Source organism: Gymnodraco acuticeps, unplaced genomic scaffold, assembly GCF_902827175.1.
Source record: "Gymnodraco acuticeps unplaced genomic scaffold, fGymAcu1.1, whole genome shotgun sequence".
In the NCBI taxonomy this organism is placed as follows: domain Eukaryota; kingdom Metazoa; phylum Chordata; class Actinopteri; order Perciformes; family Bathydraconidae; genus Gymnodraco; species Gymnodraco acuticeps.
Genome location: NW_022991133.1, coordinates 49944 through 68434, shown reverse-complemented (window position 1 = coordinate 68434; position 18491 = coordinate 49944). Strand labels below are relative to the sequence as shown.

At 43.6% G+C, this 18491-nt stretch overlaps 1 protein-coding gene across 2 annotated transcripts; it reads right to left on the bottom strand.

Annotated features, from left to right (window-relative positions):
- Nucleotides 1-6845: 6845 nt before the first annotated feature.
- On the bottom strand, nucleotides 6846-16645 carry zbtb37 (zinc finger and BTB domain containing 37). 2 transcript variants are annotated; one of them, XM_034237206.1, is made up of 6 exons: nucleotides 16294-16645; nucleotides 14552-15085; nucleotides 13059-13445; nucleotides 12836-12929; nucleotides 10397-10693; nucleotides 6846-9718 (listed from the first exon to the last, which is right to left on the bottom strand). In XM_034237206.1, the coding sequence occupies exons 2-6, from the start codon at nucleotides 15082-15084 to the stop codon at nucleotides 9512-9514; spliced, it is 1518 nt and encodes a 505-aa protein (XP_034093097.1). In that variant the 5' UTR covers nucleotide 15085; nucleotides 16294-16645; the 3' UTR covers nucleotides 6846-9511. The 2 variants fall into 2 exon arrangements, with proteins under 2 accessions (XP_034093097.1, XP_034093098.1); XM_034237207.1 differs by having other exon boundaries at nucleotides 14573-15085.
- Between the last annotated feature and the right edge of the window lie 1846 nt (nucleotides 16646-18491).

Genomic DNA, 18491 nt, shown 5'->3' with positions numbered 1-18491 from the left:
AACTCCCAGAAACCTACTACTACTTGCCTTGCCTAAGTGTTTATCCATTACATTAAGCTAGCCATTTCCACTGTCAGTCGTTATATTTAACTGTTTCAGCCGCCTATCTGTTAGTTTAGGCTATACATGAGAGTAACACATGCGTCACTTCCGGGCAAAAAGTATGGCTCCGCCCACTTTTGGGGGAAAACAACGCTGTCATTTGAATTGCGATCAATACAAATTTTGAAGTTTTTGCCAATCCGATCAGACATTTAAGAAAACCGTGGATTTGTGGATCTTCAAAGAGCCCGATTACGACGGCCAGTCAGGCAAACAATTACATTAAATCATTGGAAATCGACGATCGGGCTCGATATATGGTTAAATATAGCAGTAGGCGATCAATGTCATACATGAGAGTAACATCTCACTTTGGCCCCGCCCACTTTTTGGGGAAACCAACGCTGTCATTTGAACGGCGATCGAGCCTGAAGCCACAGAGTTCTTCTTTGTCCTTTCTTCTTAGAGGAAGTTCAGAAACACTGAACTCTGGATTTGTTTTAATGTTTGAGGAGCAATAAACGACACAGCAGCTTGTTGGCGTGATAAAACTATTATGTTCCGCCTCGCTCATGAGAGTAACAGCTGGCGAAGTTACAGCCTAGCCTACTGATTTTAATTTAACCATATGTCGAGCCCGCTCGTCGATTTCCAATGATTTAATGTAATTGTTTGCCTGACTGGCCGTCGTCATCGGGCTCTTTGAAGATCAGAAAATCCACGGTTTTCAAACATTTCTGATGGGATTGGCAAAAACTTCAGAATTTATATTGACTGCCATTCAGATGACAGCGTTGTTTTCCCCTAAAAGTGGGCGGGCCGTACTTTTCGCCCGGAAGTGACGTAGGTGTCACTCTCATCTATTGCAACTGTTATACGTTTAGCTGTTCATCTGTTACTCTTAGCAATTTCATCTGTTTATGCTACACCTTTGGCTGTTTAACTGCTTACCGTTTCATCTGTTAGCCATTACTTTTAGCTAATTATTTAAACTGTTTATTCAGCTACTCATTCCTCTTTTTACGTTAACTTTTATATCTGTTAGCCGTTTCTTTAAGCTAAACTGTTTACCCATTACTTAGCTAGCTATTAGCCTACAACTTATCTTAAAATTACAACTGTTAATCCGTTACTTTTAGCTAATTGTTCCCTAACGTTAAGTATTTCAACGGTTACATTGAATTGTTAATTCATAACTATTACCTAAATGGAGCGAAGCCTGCGAGCTAGTTCAGGCAGTCAACTCCAGCACCAATGATACATTAACACGTGACGCACCTCGTCCCTCTAACAACCAACCAAACACATTCTCCTAAACATGCCGCTCTATTTAAGCTACCAGCTCTTCCTGCCTCTGCCTCGCTATGCTGCTGCTGTGTTCACTTGCTATGGTTGCGTTCATGTTCATGTTCCTGCTGCTGCGTTTCATGTTGCTGCTGCTTGCCTAACCCACCACCACCCCAGCTTCCACCCCAGCTTCCACCTCAGCTTCCACCCCAGCTCCACCCCAGCTTCCACCCCAGCTTCCACCCTAGCTCCATCCCAGCTTCCACCCCAGCTTCCACCCCAGCTTCCACCCTAGCTCCATCCCAGCTTCCACCCCAGCTCCACCCCAGCTTCCACCCCAGCTCCATCCCAGCATCCACCCCAGCTTCCACCCTAGCTCCATCCCAGCTTCCACCCCAGCTTCCACCTCAGCTTCCACCCCAGCTCCACCCCAGCTTCCACCCCAGCTTCCACCCCAGCTCCATCCCAGCATCCACCCCAGCTTCCACCCCAGCTTCCACCCTAGCTCCATCCCAGCTTCCACCCCAGCTTCCACCTCAGCTTCCACCTCAGCTTCCACCCCAGCTTCCACCCCAGCATCCATCCCAGCTTCCACCCCAGCTTCCACCCCAGCTTCCACCCCAGCTTCCACCCCAGCTCCATCCCAGCTTCCACCCCAGCATCCACCCCAGCTCCACCCCAGCTTCCACCTCAGCTTCCACCCCAGCTCCATCCCAGCTTCCACCCCAGCTTCCACCTCAGCTTCCACCCCAGCTTCCACCCCAGCTCCATCCCAGCTTCCACCCCAGCTCCATCCCAGCATCTACTTCAGCTTCCACCCCAGCTTCCACCCCAGCTTCCACCCCAGCTTCCACCCCAGCTCCACCCCAGCTTCCACCCCAGCTTCCACCCCAGCTTCCACCTCAGCTTCCACCCCAGCTCCATCCCAGCTTCCACCCCAGCTCCATCCCAGCATCCACCCCAGCTCCACCCCAGCTTCCACCCCAGCTTCCACCCCAGCTCCACCCCAGCTTCCACCCCAGCTTCCACTTCAGCTTCCACTTCAGCTTCCACCTCAGCTCCATCCCAGCTCCACATGTAGGCTCGGGGATAGTTATCTAATCATCACTCAATGTTCTTTGTAAATCTGTGGAGTGGTGAGGCCCGAGCCTAGACGCTAAACTCAAACTATATGCTGCTCTAATAAACATATTAAGAAACACGTGAGTTGTCTGACTGAACTATTTGTAATCCGTTAGAACAGATAAACGGCTATTTAAAAGCTTTAGCTAACTGTTTATTTATTACTTAGCAAGCTATTAGCATACAACTTAGCTTACAATTAGAACTGTTAATCCCTTACTTTAGCTAATTATTTAAAACAGTTTGTGGTACTTTTAGCTAACTACTTCAACAGTCTATTTGCACATTTTAGCTAATTATTTCTATTGTTTATCCGTTACTGTTTCCTATTTTAAAGGACCCATGTCATGCTTTCCTGGTTGTCACCCGTCCCCTTGTGTTATGAAGCTTTTTCTGCATGTAACCGGTCTGCAGAGTCACAAACCCTCAAAGTGCACCCTGTAGCGAGTAAAACTCTAACACAGAGAAGACCTGTCTGCTGCCCCAGAACGCCTCGTTGGAGATCTCTCTTTTTCCATGTTTCTTCCCGGAACCAAAATGGACCAATCCACGGAGCTCCTCACACACCAGGAGGGGTGGGGACCTTTAGCGTACATTTTCAACTAACAGTCCCCTGGTTGGTAATAGAGGAGTTGGGATGGTGGAGAAATGCTCTCCGCAGACCCATTCTCACAGCGTTATAAACCTTTTTCTAACTCATCAAGCCACACTTATTGTTTTTATTTCGGCTGTGAGTGTTTGTGTGCTCAGGATGAGTTTTGCTTGTTCCCGCTGTATCGCCGACCCGGAAACCACACCAGTAAGCCAGATCACTGAGCAGCGAGCCTCGCAACGTCCCCACCAATCAGAGCACACTGGGCTCACAGGGAGGAGGGGGGGGGGGGGAGGGGGGGGGCAGGAGCTCCAACAAGCCGTGTAGGACAGAGAGTGAATACACAGACTATACAGAGATGCTGTGAGAAACCAATGAGAGTTTGGAACATTGAACAATATAAATCTATTCTAGTAGACCTCAACAATGGAACTATGATCAGTGGAAATGGCCATGGGACCTTTAACTGTTAATTTTAGCTAATTATTTGAACTATTTATCTTTACTTAGAGCTAACTATCTAATACTGGTTACTACAGTAGATGTCCGTACACCTAACGAGATGTAAGTTGTTTTCTCGTCAGGTGCATTGTGGGTAATGTGTGCAGGTAAAGAATGAGGCGTGGCTGTGGACACTTAAAGTGCTTTATTTCCTGTGGAGGCGACCTGTGACAGATCTAGTGGTCATGGTGAAAGAAGCTTCTTCACATTTTTCTAAACTTATAATCAACCTTCCCCCCCCCCCCCCCCCCCCCCCCCCCCCTCCTCCACCAACAGAGACATGCAACATAAAGGATTTTCACATAAAACCTTTTCCGGTTCCTACGACACGTGTTAAGTACCTCCTCTTTAAAATAACATGTACAGTATTAAAAGTTAATTTACTAAACGTTTCTTTTTGACTCTGCATCGATATATTAGGATATACTTTGAGGAATCAACAGTAAAGAGTAATCTCATTAAGTGAATATAGCTAAATGATTTATAATTAGGCATGTCATGGTCAATATTACTGGATATCATAAAACATCTGATTCACACAGTACAAAATAATAAAAGAGCCAGAAGCTGAGGAGACGTGAAACCAACGTTTGGCGTTTTGAAAGTAAACGGATGAAGATGAGGTTGAGCTGTTTTCACAGTTTAACTGAGACGAAGAGGAGGAGGAGGAAGAGTCGGATTGTGAGTCTTTAAAACAATCATTTTGAACTTGAGTTAATTTGAAACTTTACAAAGTCAGCAAACATGTTTTTTATGTTTTATATTTGATGCTTAACACTAAAAATATCAGTGTTAATACAAGAAGAATCTTTGTATTTCAAGCTGCAAATCACTTTTACTGCCTGTTTCTATACATTATTTGAAGTTAAATCTATATTTGAATACGCAGCACTTCATTTAAACAAATCATGACGGTGTATAAATGCAATTTTAGTTCAATCAAATTATTGAAAAGATTAAGGAGCCCCAAAAGGGGAGTTACATTCGGAGAGAAAATCTGATGTTCAAGTAAAGATTTTCTCGAATACTTCTTAGTATTTTATTTAACGTATTATTGTCGTCTATACTCTGATCTGAGTTTTCCTCCTCCATGTCCTCCGGGCGGGACCGGAATCGAGTCCAGCATCTGATCTGGAAGCAGCGATTTGTGACTTTAACTGAGTTATAAAATGATGTGCAGAGAGGACAGAAAGATTCAGTCCACTGGTGACCAAACGTAACCCCAAACGTCTTGATCAGCAGCGAATAAGGTCCTGGCCTAGTCCACACGTACTCAGGTGTTTTTAACCTTTTTATGGATTTAAAAAAAGAAGGAAAACTGCCGTCTGTGAGGTGAGTTGTTGATGTAGATTCAGAAAATATATTAATGTGTAAACATTTGAAAGGTCCTGTTGGCAGGTTAGATACACTGACATATAAAGAGGTGTTTTAGTGACTTAAATCAGCGTGAGTATAAGAGGCCAAAACTCAGGGAAAGAGAAACCTGTGCGCGTGTGGACTCGGTCAGACTTGTGGAGTTATTTTTCTGTTCCTCTCTGAATGACTTCAGTCTGTTTGTTCTTGCAAGACTTTCCCTTTTTCTCTCAGAGCTGGGCAACACGGCACGTTTTAGCTTGTAAAAAGTTTTTCTTTGAGGAGTTTTTTGTTTTTCCTGATGCACCATTTCACTTCATCAGCTATGCAACACAAAGCCGCAGTTCCTAAAATATGCTTCACAAGTTTTCTTCTTAACAAGTAAAAATATCTTAGCGAAGAGAACAAAAACTCAGCCTCTCATTGTGAATGTGCTGCATACACGTATACACGTACAAATAATCCTCCTAAAACCTGAATAATATCAGCAAATCACACACGCCTTCATCTGAGAATACTGCATTCAGAACAGGGAATAATAAAGAATATGCTGTTTACATGACCCGTATCAGATTCATGACATTATTCAGAATAAAGAAATCAGTAAGCTAACAGGAGTTTAACGAATACCTGTCAGCCAATCGGAGAGCCGTATTTTCTGTTGCCATGGTGCATTGGAGAGAGGTGGTGTAGTTGGTGCATTGGAGAGTTGTTCTATGTTGCCCAGCCCTGGGTTTTGACTCGCAGGATTTCCCCCCCCACCCCCTGCGGCTGCAGTCTAAGTTTATTGACAGGTTTCTGAGGTTTAGCCGTTAGCGCTCTGCTACGTGGGCTAACGGAAAGAGAGTCTGAATACCTGAAGGTTCCTGTGTTCGCCTGAACAGTCACAGCCGCTGGCTTCTTGCATAAAAACGTCAGACTCACGGCGGCGCAGTAGAAAAACCCAAAACCGCCGCTCCACGTGCTACCAGCTGACTTACATTATGCAAAAACAAAAAAAACATCATAGTAGTTTAAATACGTCTGATAATATGTGATTTATATTGTTCTTATAAAAAGTGTTTTGATCCTCTCTCTCTGATAAGTGCTGAAGTTCCTCGTCCTCTTTCCTTTGGTGTCTGGACCCGCCGCCCTCCGGTCGCTGATCTGAGACCTGTTGAGGGTTTAAGTCCGGCTCAATGGTCCGGAGAATACATCCATCCTGTCTGACGGGAAAACCCCCGCCCCGCCGATCACTGACCCGAAACCGGGACGCATTACCTCTGCTGCACGGGACCGTACGCTCGTTATACGTTCGGAAAATTCGAAAATACATGTAATTTACATATTTTAGATAAAGAGTTAGGGGTCCCAAGATGGATCCCTGTGGAACACCACATGTAATTACTCCCAGTTCTGATTAAAAAGGTATAATTCCTACCTTATGTACTCTATTTTGGTTGGATAAAAACATGTTGTGAATAGTTTTAACAATGTTAAAATCCGGTTATTTGTGTAAACCCTCATGTCATACTCTTTTTTACATGTTTTCAAACTGTATTTGAGACGTCCATCTGCCTTCGTTCTTTAGCATTTTAAACTGCGACTATAGCCCATAACAATGAGGACGCTGGGAAGATAAGAAACAGAGCTGTCGGATGTATGATAATTATCGCATTTGTACGATAAATTTGCCATTTGTGTAATGTAAAATAAAAAATGCTAGAAGCGATTTCCTGATGATGTTGACGATGTGAATTGTAAGCTTCTCTGTCTGGAAATGTAAAGTTGTAATACTAAGCTTTTTCCAAACTTGGATATGAACGGACAATCGTCACGATCGAAAATCAAGCATTAACGGACAAAAGCTACGTTAGCTAATGTTAATATGTTCTCGTGGTTAGTTGCGTGCGACAACTTATTTTCAGCAAAAATATTCCAATAAACCAGAATCACTGAACAGAGCTGAGGAAAATAATATTTAATAGCAGCTCGGGAAAATAAAGTGTATTGAGATCTTCAACTAATCAACTAATTATACGTCTAACTATCTGCGTATAAAGAATACATCGACAAAAGCATCTTAGTTTTAATGTTTACTTTTCTTCCCTTACGCGACTCCTTGTCGTTACGATGTACATCAAATCGTAAAAGACAAATTACAGGACAGATATCTAACGTGTTTTAACTCAAATATAAGCCGACGTCTGAGAGGAGTCTTTGAATGTAAACGATATTATAAGATATATCGATCTTTCTAACCCCCCCTAGCTAAACCCCGTTTCCCTCGCGGACGTGCAGCAGATTTAATGCGTCCCAAACAATAAGTTCCCGGTCGGGTCGTGACTCGGCCTCCTCGTTCGTTACACACATTGTCAGAGCAAAAAAAGTGTCCAAGAAAAAAGAAAAAAGAAAGAAGAAGAAGTCATGCTTTTTTATAAAAATATCTGAGAAGTCTCTGGGGGCCCTGTGGTGAGAGCGCCCCCCGGTGGTGCTGTGCGGGGCAGCAGCTGTATTGCGTCGTGATGAGAGGTAACTGAGCGGTGTAGCTTATCTTCGTCAACAGGCTGCCAGGTGCACCAGAACCTCACAAGGTTTCTGCAGGGCTGTACCGAGCGTTAGTGTTCAGTGTTTGATTATTGTGGTCGTATAAATGTACTTATGGTGCTGTTAGATTACATACAAGTAAATATATTTAATATGTATATATGACTCAAATATGTCTATATGTTCATTTAATTCTTATTGTAAAAGTTACTTACCTGTATATAATAGTAATCTTTAATTGTATTTAATCTTGTCTGCATCTGTGCTGTCCTGTTTTTCATTCTCACCCTGTTGCTGTTAAACTACTGAATTTCCCCACAGGGATTAATAAAGGTCCATCTTATCTTATCTTAACAGCAAGGGGAACAAGATTAACAGTTAAAGATATGGTTTTGACGCATAATATTTGGTTGGATCAAATATTTTGTGAATTTGGGAAATGATTGCATCTAACTTTTTGAATAAATCCAAACCAAAGACAGTTTTAATTTTAAAAGCTGAATCGTCAGCATACACAAAGAGCTCCCAATCAACTCCAGGTTAACTATAATTGACGTATATCAGATTATCAGCAGTGGTCCTAAGGTTGATCCCTGAGGAACACCAGATGTGATTTCTCCTGGATCCAATGTGATGCCATTAATATCTTCAATATATTCTAGTCTATTATTTTTAAAAACTTTGTGAAATGTTGTGAAAATCAAACTTTTTAAAGTAAATGCAAACTGAATTGTCAGCATTCAGAAGGAGCTCACAATCACCTGCAGATTTAAAATATATAATTTACATATTTTGGATAAAGAATTAGGGGTCCAAATATGGATCCCTGAGGAACACCTTATGTAATTACTCCTGGTTCTGATTAAAAAAAAAATTCCTACAGTATATACTCTATTTTGGTTGGATAAAAACATGTTGTGAATAGTTTTAACAATGTTTTTGACTTTGGTCTTTCCAACGCTCTGGATTTATTGGAAAATATTGAAACATTTGTACGCAGCTACCTCTGAAATTGAATTGCAATAATAATATAATATTATTAGTTTTGTTGTGTTCGGTACAGCCCTAACTATCAATCAATAAATCTGAATTGTTTATTTTACAGCCAAATTAGGTAATCCCATGTGATCAGAGTTCTTTACCTGATGATTGAAACTAAATCATTGGAGCTTTCCTCCCATGGCCTTCTTCCCTCTCAGCGTTAACCAGGCTCAGAGGTAACGTTGGACTTTAATAAATGAGGGTTAAAGTCCTTTACCTAGATTACCTGATGACAGCTGAGCAGGTCGGATTCTCTAAAGAAGACCGAGGGAACCAGTGGAAAGCTCTGGGAATAGGAAAGTTAGTGGACCATGTCTTTAGAATATTAAATCGAGATTATTTTTAGATGAGATTAGTAACACCAATTCCAAGGAGGTTATGTTTGTCTGGCCCCATTTTGATGAATCTTAGGGAGGTGCAGACATGAAACATGTATAACTTGTGTTAACTGGTCTTGGTAAAGTGCTCTTCTAGACAGTTAATGTTTTTCTTTATCTTCTAACAATAAAGTTACACTCTTCGATCAGACACAAACATATATTTGAAGATGTCTCCTTGGACTCTGTGGAGATACTCTCCTAGATCTATCATTTAAAGAGCAAATGATCACTGTATTTATAATGCAAATTAAACTAATGGTTAGCACAGAGATAATTAGTGTGAAATGTTTTCCCACTAAGCTTCATGAGAAAGGAACTCTGATCACACAGGAACTTTAACAGTCTGACTTTTTGTGCATCTAAATGTTTTATCGCCGCTGTGGCACTTTAGAGAGCGCGCAGGATTACTTTTATAAATATGAATATTAACCGCGCCGCTCTGGATTGTCTCGAGGCAGATATGAAGGTTTTAGTGTTGCTCTGGCACTGAGCCGTTTGTCTGTTGAACCTGTAACTGTAAATATAAAAGTAGAAATCTGTAACGTAAAAGACCCACGTGGCGTGGCGACTGAGGTTGTTGGAGTGTGTGGCGTTTCTTCATTTAGCTTCATCTGTTGGGTAGCTTTGTGAAGGTAGATGCGGTTTAAAGCGGAGACAGTTCAGGGGTTTAGTCGGGCCCCGTGGTGGAGACAGAGGCCTGGGGTCCCTCTCCGTACGCCCCCCCGCCCTCTCCCTCCTCCTGGCTGGGTGAGGCCTCGTCGCTGGGCCTCCCTCTGGAGGTCACGGAAGTGGTGGTGGTCTCTGGCGACGCGCTCTGGGCCTCCTGGGCAGCGCAGCCCGGGTGGTTCTTACGGAAGTGCTGGTTGAGGATGGCCTGGACGTAGGGATGGGAATTTGAAAGCATATTTATATTCGAATATTCAACCCCCAAAAAAACAGTTAACCGAATTTTTTTAACATTTTTTACAATTACTGGACATAAAATACACACTGTATTCAAACACACATGTAAATAGTATGAACACATGACCCAATATATGTTCATTTTAATTCATTTAATATTTTAGAGTTATTTATTTTTATCTTTAATTTTATCCTTAGTTGTATTCATCTGTGTGAATCTGTGCTGTCCTCTTTTTCAATCTCACCCTGTTGCTGTTAAACTACTGAGTTTCCCCACAGGGGTTAATAAAGGTCCATCTCATCTTATCTTATATATCCTATAAAAAAAAGATATTTAAAATGGCACTGTCGTATACATTTAATTAACCTATTTCATATGTAATCAATTTAGGCACCCCTCCCATAAAAAAAAACAAGTAGTGGAGTAAAGTACTGATACCAGAAACATGTAGTCAAGTAAAGTATAAGTACTCAGATCTTGTGGTTCAGTAAAAGTAGAAGTACTCAGATCTAGTACTTGAGTAAAAGTACTTAGTTACATTATACCTCTGTATATATGTGGACTTTTGAATACATCCCCTTGGACTCTAAGGAACTAGGAAAGAATTGTTTCAATATTGGAATATTGGATTAATCATTCCCATCCTACCTGGAAGGGGAAGCTCTTGCCGCAGACGTGGCAGTGGAAGGGCTTGTTGCCCGTGTGCTTGCGGATGTGATACTCCAGCTGGTCCTTGCGCGTGTACTTCTTCCCGCAGATGCGACACGCGAAGGGCGTGATGCCCATGTGAAGCCGCATGTGGCGGTCCAGGCTGCCCTTCTGGTTGAAGGACTTGCAGCAGTAGATGCAGGTGAGACGCGGGTTGTAGCGGAACCAGCGGTCGCCCACCTGCTCCCTCAGGTAGTCCTCGTAGCCGCCCATATCGAAGGAGGCGTTCTCCTCGCCCTGATGCAGAGAGAAACACGTTAATACTGAACCAGAACATCCATCACTGGATCTGAAATCCAAGCGACATTTCTGTTGTGAAAATACTGAATGTCCTCTTCCAACATGAGAGTAGCGTGATAACAAAGGTATCAACTGTAGCTGTGAACATGACAGGATGTGTGATTACCTAGAAGAGCATCAGGACTGTTTGAGGCAGATGATAGCTATGTGATTAACATGATGATTCAGCCTCTATGGAGAGAGACATCAAGCATGCTCATTTCTGACGTGGAGCTAATCTGAAGTAAACATTGAATACTGCTTTCTACTCCTCCATCTTGTGACTGTGTAACTCCCTCTCTTGGATATCAGCATGTGAAGGACACTGTTCAGGAACTAGTTGATGCTCTGTATGTGATGACTCCTTCCATTCTGGAGAGGATCACAGATACAGTGGGGCAAACAAGTATTTAGTCAGCCACCAATTGTGCAAGTTCTCCCACTTAAAGATGAGAGAGGCCTGTAATGTTCATCCTCACCTCAACTATGAGAGACAGGATGGGGGGAAAGAATCCAGGAAATCACATTGTCTGATTTTTAATGAATTCATTTGCAAATGATGGTGGAAAATAAGTATTTGGTCAATAACAAAAGTTCATCTCAATACTTTGTTATATACCCTTTGTTGGCAATGACAGAGGTCAAACGTTTTCTGTAAGTCTTCACAAGGTGTTCACACACTGTTGCTGGTATGTCTGGCCCATTCCTCCATGCAGATCTCCTCTAGAGCAGTGATGTTTTGGGGCTGTCGCTGGGCAACACAGACTTTCAACTCCCTCCAAAGATTTTCTATGGGGTTGAGATCTGGAGACTGGCTAGGCCACTCCAGGACCTTGAAATGCTTCTTACGAAGCCACTCCTTCGTTGCCCGGGCGGTGTGTTTGGGATCATTGTCATGCTGAAAGACCCAGCCACGTTTCATCTTCAATGCCCTTGCTGATGGAAGGAGGTTGTCACTCAAAATCTCACGATACATGGCCCCATTCATTCTTTCCTTTACACGGATCAGTGGTCCTGGTCCCTTTGCAGAAACACAGCCCCAAAGCATGATGTTTCCACCCCCATGTTTCACAGTAGGTGTTCTTTGGATGTGACTCAGCATTCTTTCTCCTCCAAACACGTCTAGTTGAGTTTTTACCAAAACGTTCTATTTTGGTTTCATCTGACCATATGACATTCTCCCAATCCTCTTCTGGATCATCTAAATGCTCTCTAGCAGACTTCAGACGGGCCTGGACATGTACTGGCTTAAGCAGGGGGACACGTCTGGCACTGCAGGATTTGAGTCCCTGGTGGCGTAGTGTGTTACTGATGGTAGACTTTGTTACTTTGGTCCCAGCTCTCTGCAGGTCATTGACTCGGTCCCCCCGTGTGGCTCTGGGATCTTTGCTCACCGTTCTTGTGATCATTTTGACCCCACGGGGTGAGATCTTGCGTGGAGCCCCAGATCGACGGAGATTATCAGTGGTCTTGTATGTCTTCCATTTTCTAATAATTGCTCCCACAGTTGATTTCTTCACACCAAGCTGCTTACCTATTGCAGATTCAGTCTTCCCAGCCTGGTGCAGGTCTACCATTTAGTTTCTGGTGTCCTTTGACAGCTCTTTGGTCTTGGCCATAGTGGAGTTTGGAGTGTGACTGTTTGAGGTTGTGGACAGGTGTCTTTTATACTGATAACGAGTTCAAACAGGTGCCATTAATACAGTTAACGAGTGGAGGGCAGAGGAGGCTCTTAAAGAAGAAGTTACAGGTCTGTGAGAGCCAGACATCTTGTTTGTTTGTAGGTGACCAAATACTTATTTTACAGAGGAATTTACCAATTCATTCATTACAAATCCTACAATGTGATTTCCTGGATTCTTTCCCCCCATTCTGTCTCTCAGAGTTGAAGTGTACCTAGGATGAACATTACAGGCCTCATCTTTTTAAGTGGGAGAACTTGCACAATTGGTGGCTGACTAAATACTTTTTTGCCCCACTGTACCTGGATCCTGATTATTGAAGCTCAAGCTGGGGAACAGTGAGATTTTTCTAACAATCTCCTACCGAGGCGATATTTACTCGACAGTTCAAATGAGCTCATTGGTTCTGGTTCTGTACCTGAGGCGGTCGCAGATCGTCCGCTCGGCTCGGAGACTCACTCTTCGCTCTCTGACGCTCGGCGAGGACGACGACACTGCCTATGGGACTGAACCTGAAACACACAAACGGTCATTTTACAAGCTTTTACAAACATCTCAAACCTGCTGTTTGTCTCTCCGCTAAGCCCCGCCCACACAATTATGAACCAAACATTTTTATAACAACGACAGCAGAATCTCACCTGTCCGTCTCGCTGAAGCTGGATGACGGCTGAGCGTTGGGCCCGGTCACCAGCGTGCTTCTCCCCGAGGTGTCGATCATCACGGTGGTCTCCTCTCCTATTGGCTCTCCTTCCTCTTCCTCCTGATTCCCCCACTCCTCCATCCTCTCCGTCTTGATCCGGACCCTCTCGGTGCCGCCGCCCTCCTCCGAGCTGCCGGTCCTCTCCGGCTCGCTGCTGGTCTCCACGAACCACTGCCCGGCCCGGTTGATGCGGAGGATCGGTTCTTTGCGACCTGCGTTAATGGTGGTGATGGACGAGCCTCCCTCCATCCCGCTGTTCTCCACGGGGGGCGGAGGGCTGAGAGGATCATCTGCTGGGCTGATGGCCTCACATTCTGCTGCCCCCCTGCAGAGGTGGGAAGTAGTGGAGTACAAATACTTTGTTACTTAAAGGTCAGCTATTATGCAAAATCCACTTCTTCATTAGCTAACAATGACATTATGGTTCTATTAATATAAAGGGAGGTCAGGTACTCTTTAAAGCAGCTGCTAGTTATGGGTACTTTTTACTGAAGTACATTTCAAAGCCTCTTTACATTGACTCGAGTAAAGAAGTTTAGTCAGTACTTCTACTTTCACCAGAGTATTTTTAAACACGAGTATCTGTACTTCTACTTGAGTAAAGGATGCGTGTACTTCTACTTGAGTAAAGAATGTGTGTACTTCTACTTGAGTAAAGGATGCGTGTACTTCTACTTGAGTAAAGGATGCGTGTACTTCTACTTGAGTAAAGGATGTCTGTACTTCTATTTGAGTAAAGGATGCGTGTACTTCTACTTGAGTAAAGGATGCGTGTACTTCTACTTGAGTAAAGGATGTGTGTACTTCTACTTGAGTAAAGGATGTGTGTACTTCTACTTGAGTACAGGATGTGTGTACTTCTACTTGAGTAAAGGATGTGTGTACTTCTACTTGAGTAAAGGATGTGTGTACGTCTACTTGAGTAAAGGATGTGTGTACTTCTACTTGAGTAAAGGATGCGTGTACTTCTACTTGAGTAAGGGATGTGTGTACTTTTACTTGAGTACAGGATGTGTGTACTTCTACTTGAGTAAAGGATGTGTGTACGTCTACTTGAGTAAAGGATGTGTGTACTTCTACTTGAGTAAAGGATGTGTGTACTTCTACTTGAGTAAAGGATGTGTGTACGTCTACTTGAGTAAAGGATGTGTGTACTTCTGCTTGAGTAAAGGATGTGTGTACTTCTACTTGAGTAAGGGATGTGTGTACTTTTACTTGAGTACAGGATGTGTGTACTTCTACTTGAGTAAAGGATGTGTGTACGTCTACTTGAGTAAAGGATGTGTGTACGTCTACTTGAGTAAAGGATGTGTGTACTTCTACTTGAGTAAAGGATGCGTGTACTTTTACTTGAGTAAAGGATGTGTGTACTTCTACTTGAGTAAAGGATGCGTGTACTTCTACTTGAGTAAGGGATGTGTGTACTTCTACTTGAGTAAAGGATGTGTGTACTTCTGCCATCTCTGCCCTCTGGTGCTGATCAGTCTCAACCCGGAGTGATTCGCTCCACTTCGCACCGCGGCCTCCAGCGTTCTCCCCCCTCGACTCTCCCCCTCCTCGTCCTCCTCCCCCAGGCTGATCTTCAGATGGATCCCCTCCAGGATCTGCGTGCAGCGATCAATAATGTGCTGCATCTGCAGGAAGCTGGCGGCCGTCAGGTAGCTGATGATGTCGGCCAGCTGCAGGCAGAGGCGCCCGGTGTAGCAGAAGCTCAGCAGCTGCTCGAACACAGAGGGGTTCCTGATGACCGTTAGCGACACGGTGCTCATCTGGCCCAGAGACATGTGGTCGCGGAAGTACGGCGAGCTGGCGGCGAGGACGACTTTGTGCGCCCGGAAGCTCTGGCCCTGCACGTTGACCACGATGTCGCAGAGACGGCCCTGAACGCGCAGCTGGTTCAGGTGAGACAGCACCGAGTTACTGAAGTCTGGGATGTCCAGCTGGACGCTGCCGGAGCGCTCCATGCTGCAGGGGGCACAACAGATACAATAACATCTCAAATACATATCAAATACACAGGAAATATGAAAAAACCAAAATATACATACAAACATACACAGGAATATATAAATATATCTAATATGTATATATGTTCATTTTAATTCATTTCTTATTTTATAGTCATTTTATTTGAATTTTTTTATCTGAGTACTTCTACTTTTACTAAGTACAAGATCTGAGTACTTCTAATTTTACTAAGTACAAGATCTGAGTACTTCTACTTTTACTAAGTACAATATCGGAGTACTTCTACTTTTACTCAAGTACAAGATCTGAGTACTTCTACTTTTACTAAGTACAAGATCGGAGTACTTCTACTTTTACTAAGTACAAGATCGGAGTACTTCTACTTTTACTCAAGTACAAGATCTGAGTACTTCTACTTTTAGTCAAGTACAAGATCTGAGTACTTCTACTTTTACTCAAATACAAGATCTGAGTACTTCTACTTTTAGTCAAGTACAATATCTGAGTACTTCTACTTTTAGTCGAGTACAAGATCTGAGTACTTCTACTTTTACTGAGTACTTCTACTTTTACTCAAGTACAAGATCTGAGTACTTCTACTTTTACTAAGTACAAGATCGGAGTACTTCTACTTTTACTAAGTACAAGATCAGAGTACTTCTACTTTTACTCAAGTACAAGATCTGAGTACTTCTACTTTTAGTCAAGTACAAGATCGGAGTACTTCTACTTTTAGTCGAGTACAAGATCTGAGTACTTCTACTTTTACTGAGTACTTCTACTTTTACTAAGTACAAGATCGGAGTACTTCTACTTTTACTAAGTACAAGATCGGAGTACTTCTACTTTTACTCAAGTACAAGATCTGAGTACTTCTACTTTTAGTCAAGTACAAGATCTGAGTACTTCTACTTTTAGTCGAGTACAAGATCTGAGTACTCTACTTTTACTGAGTACTTCTACTTTTACTCAAGTACCAGATCTGAGTACTTCTACTTTTACTGAGTACAAGATCTGAATACTTCTACTATATTTTAGTTCTTAAAATGTGTTCAGATTACTGGATTTATTGCAGCTCTCGTGGGATCAGAACTCTCGTGAGGTCCGGATCAGAACTCTCGTGAGGTCCGGATCAGAACTCTCGTGCGGTCCAGACCAGGCCCAGCTGCGGGTCTCAGGTATGTCTCCAGGTGTGTCTCTCTCACCTGTGGGGGGTCTGCTCTGGTTTCAGGGACGGTGCGGTCTTCAGCCCTGCAGACAGCCGCTGAGCATCAGGACAGTTCGGCTCGGCTCGGTTCGGCCCTGCAGATCCTCCAGGCTCCGGGTCTCTCCAGCGGCTCCGGGTCTCTTCAGGGCCGCGGAACAGCACCTGATCTCCGGTCCGTCAGCAGCCACGCCTCTGCCATGGTTCCTCTGGACTCATTCTGCGGTTCTGGACTCGGTTCCGGTTCGGCTCCTTGGTGTCGGCGCGCGGCTGCTTCTCATCTTCCTTCCTTCTTTTTTCTTTTTTCTTTTTACGGCAGAAGGGCCGAGGCTGCAGGAAGGAAGGAAGGAGGGAAGAAGACGCGCGGGGCATGATGGGAAATGTAGTCCCCGACCGTTAGGGGCGCTGGCTCAACGGCTGAGTGAAAGACTCCATTTCCCAGCAGCCACCTGTGATGAGAGGGGTCATCACGGCTCTTGGAGTTTGGCAGAAAAGTGGAGTTCACACAAGCACGCGCACACGCACACACGTCCAAGTCAGAGCCTGTTTAGATCATTTTACATTTACACCGAGAATAAATACAAAAACACAGCTTTATTTGTGGCTACTTTTAATGAACATAAGATAAGATATACTTTGGTAATCCAGAAGTGTGAATGTATTTCTTTGCAGCAGCATGTAAAACGTGTATTTTACATAATTAGAAATAAAAAAGAGTAGGAAATAAACAATTATACAATAAACACCTATAAAATAAAACAGAACTCAAAGAGTGAATGTTTAAAGGTGGGGTAGGTAAGTTTGAGAAACCGGCTCGAGATACACTTGTTGTTATATTCCATGGAATGCTCTTAATCCCGATAGCCATGAATATCTGAGTGCTTTGACAACAAATCCATAACAACAACATCATCTGTGGAAGCCGTGGCGCTGTACCAGATTTCTCAAACTTGCCCACCTTTCAATGTAAACCGTGATTTATTTGTCAGAATTATATATTCACTCATAAAATGGTAGATGTTTGTTTATTTTCTACTCTTTTTCTAGCCTTTGTTTTCCCACGCTGCTGTAACGATCAATAAAGTATATCTTATCTTCGTTTTGTATTATAGAGAGGAGGGGAACCGAGGAGAGAGGAGTCGAGGAGGGGAACCGAGGAGAGGAGGGGAAGCAGCAGGCGGTTAGAGAAATGAGAAAGGGCCTTATAGTATGTCTTCAGTATTAATGTAATGTTTGAATTCTTTATCTTCTTGTTATACTATTTATTCAATGATTTGTTTCTATGTTATATTAATTTTCATGGTGTAGTTTATTTGTAGGTTCTCGATGTATATTCTTATAGCATTTTGAAGGTATTTAACTGATGATTTATATGTTTTTTTCTACGTTATATATTTTAAACAAAGTTGTTATTGTAATGTCTAGATGTGGCCTCAGGGTGGCAGCAGAGGCCCTCTCCTCCTCTTCCTTTAATAAAAAAAAATATATATATTTACCTGATATTTAAACTTTAATATATGTATTTCTAAGGGTAATGGATGCTGCTGTTTTTCCTCTGTGTGTTTTTTTACTTTCTACACTTCAGAGTTATGAAAGGATTTGTGATCGAGACTCCTTCAGAGACGACTCTTTAAATCTGATGCAGATACTTCAGGTAAACAAATGGGGCGAAGCCTGCGAGCTAGTTCAGGCAGTCAACTCCAGCACCAATGATACATTAACACGTGACGCACCTCGTCCCGCTAACAACCAACCAAACACATTCTCCTAAACATGCCGCTCTATTTAAGCTGCCAGGTCTTCCTGCCTCTGCCTCGCTATGCTGCTGCTGTGTTCACTTGCTATTGCTGAGTTCTTGTTCCTGCTGCTGCTTGCCTGCCCCAGCTCCACCCCAGCTTCACCCCAGCTTCCACCCCAGCTTCCACCCCAGCTTCCACCCCAGCTTTACCCCAGCTTCCACCTCAGCTTCCACCCCAGCTTTACCCCAGCTTCCACCTCAGCTTCCACCCCAGCTTCCACCCCAGCTCCATCCTAGCTTCCATCCCAGCTTCCACCCCCGCTCCCATCCCCGCTTCCACCCCAGCTTCACCCCAGCTTCCACCCCAGCTTCCACCCCAGCTCCCATCCAGCTTCCACCCCAGCTTCCACCCCAGCTTCCACCCCAGCTTCACCCCAGCTTCCACCCCAGCTTCCACCCCA

Coding starts and splice junctions, on each gene's coding strand:
- zbtb37 (XM_034237206.1), bottom strand. CDS start 15,084: ATGGAGCGCTCCGGCAGCGTCCAGCTGGACATCCCAGACTTCAGTAAC. Junction 13,446..14,551: donor TACACACATCCTTTACTCAA/GTAGAAGTACAC, acceptor CCACCTCTGCAG/GGGGGCAGCAGAATGTGAGG. Junction 12,930..13,058: donor AGCTTCAGCGAGACGGACAG/GTGAGATTCTGC, acceptor TGTGTGTTTCAG/GTTCAGTCCCATAGGCAGTG.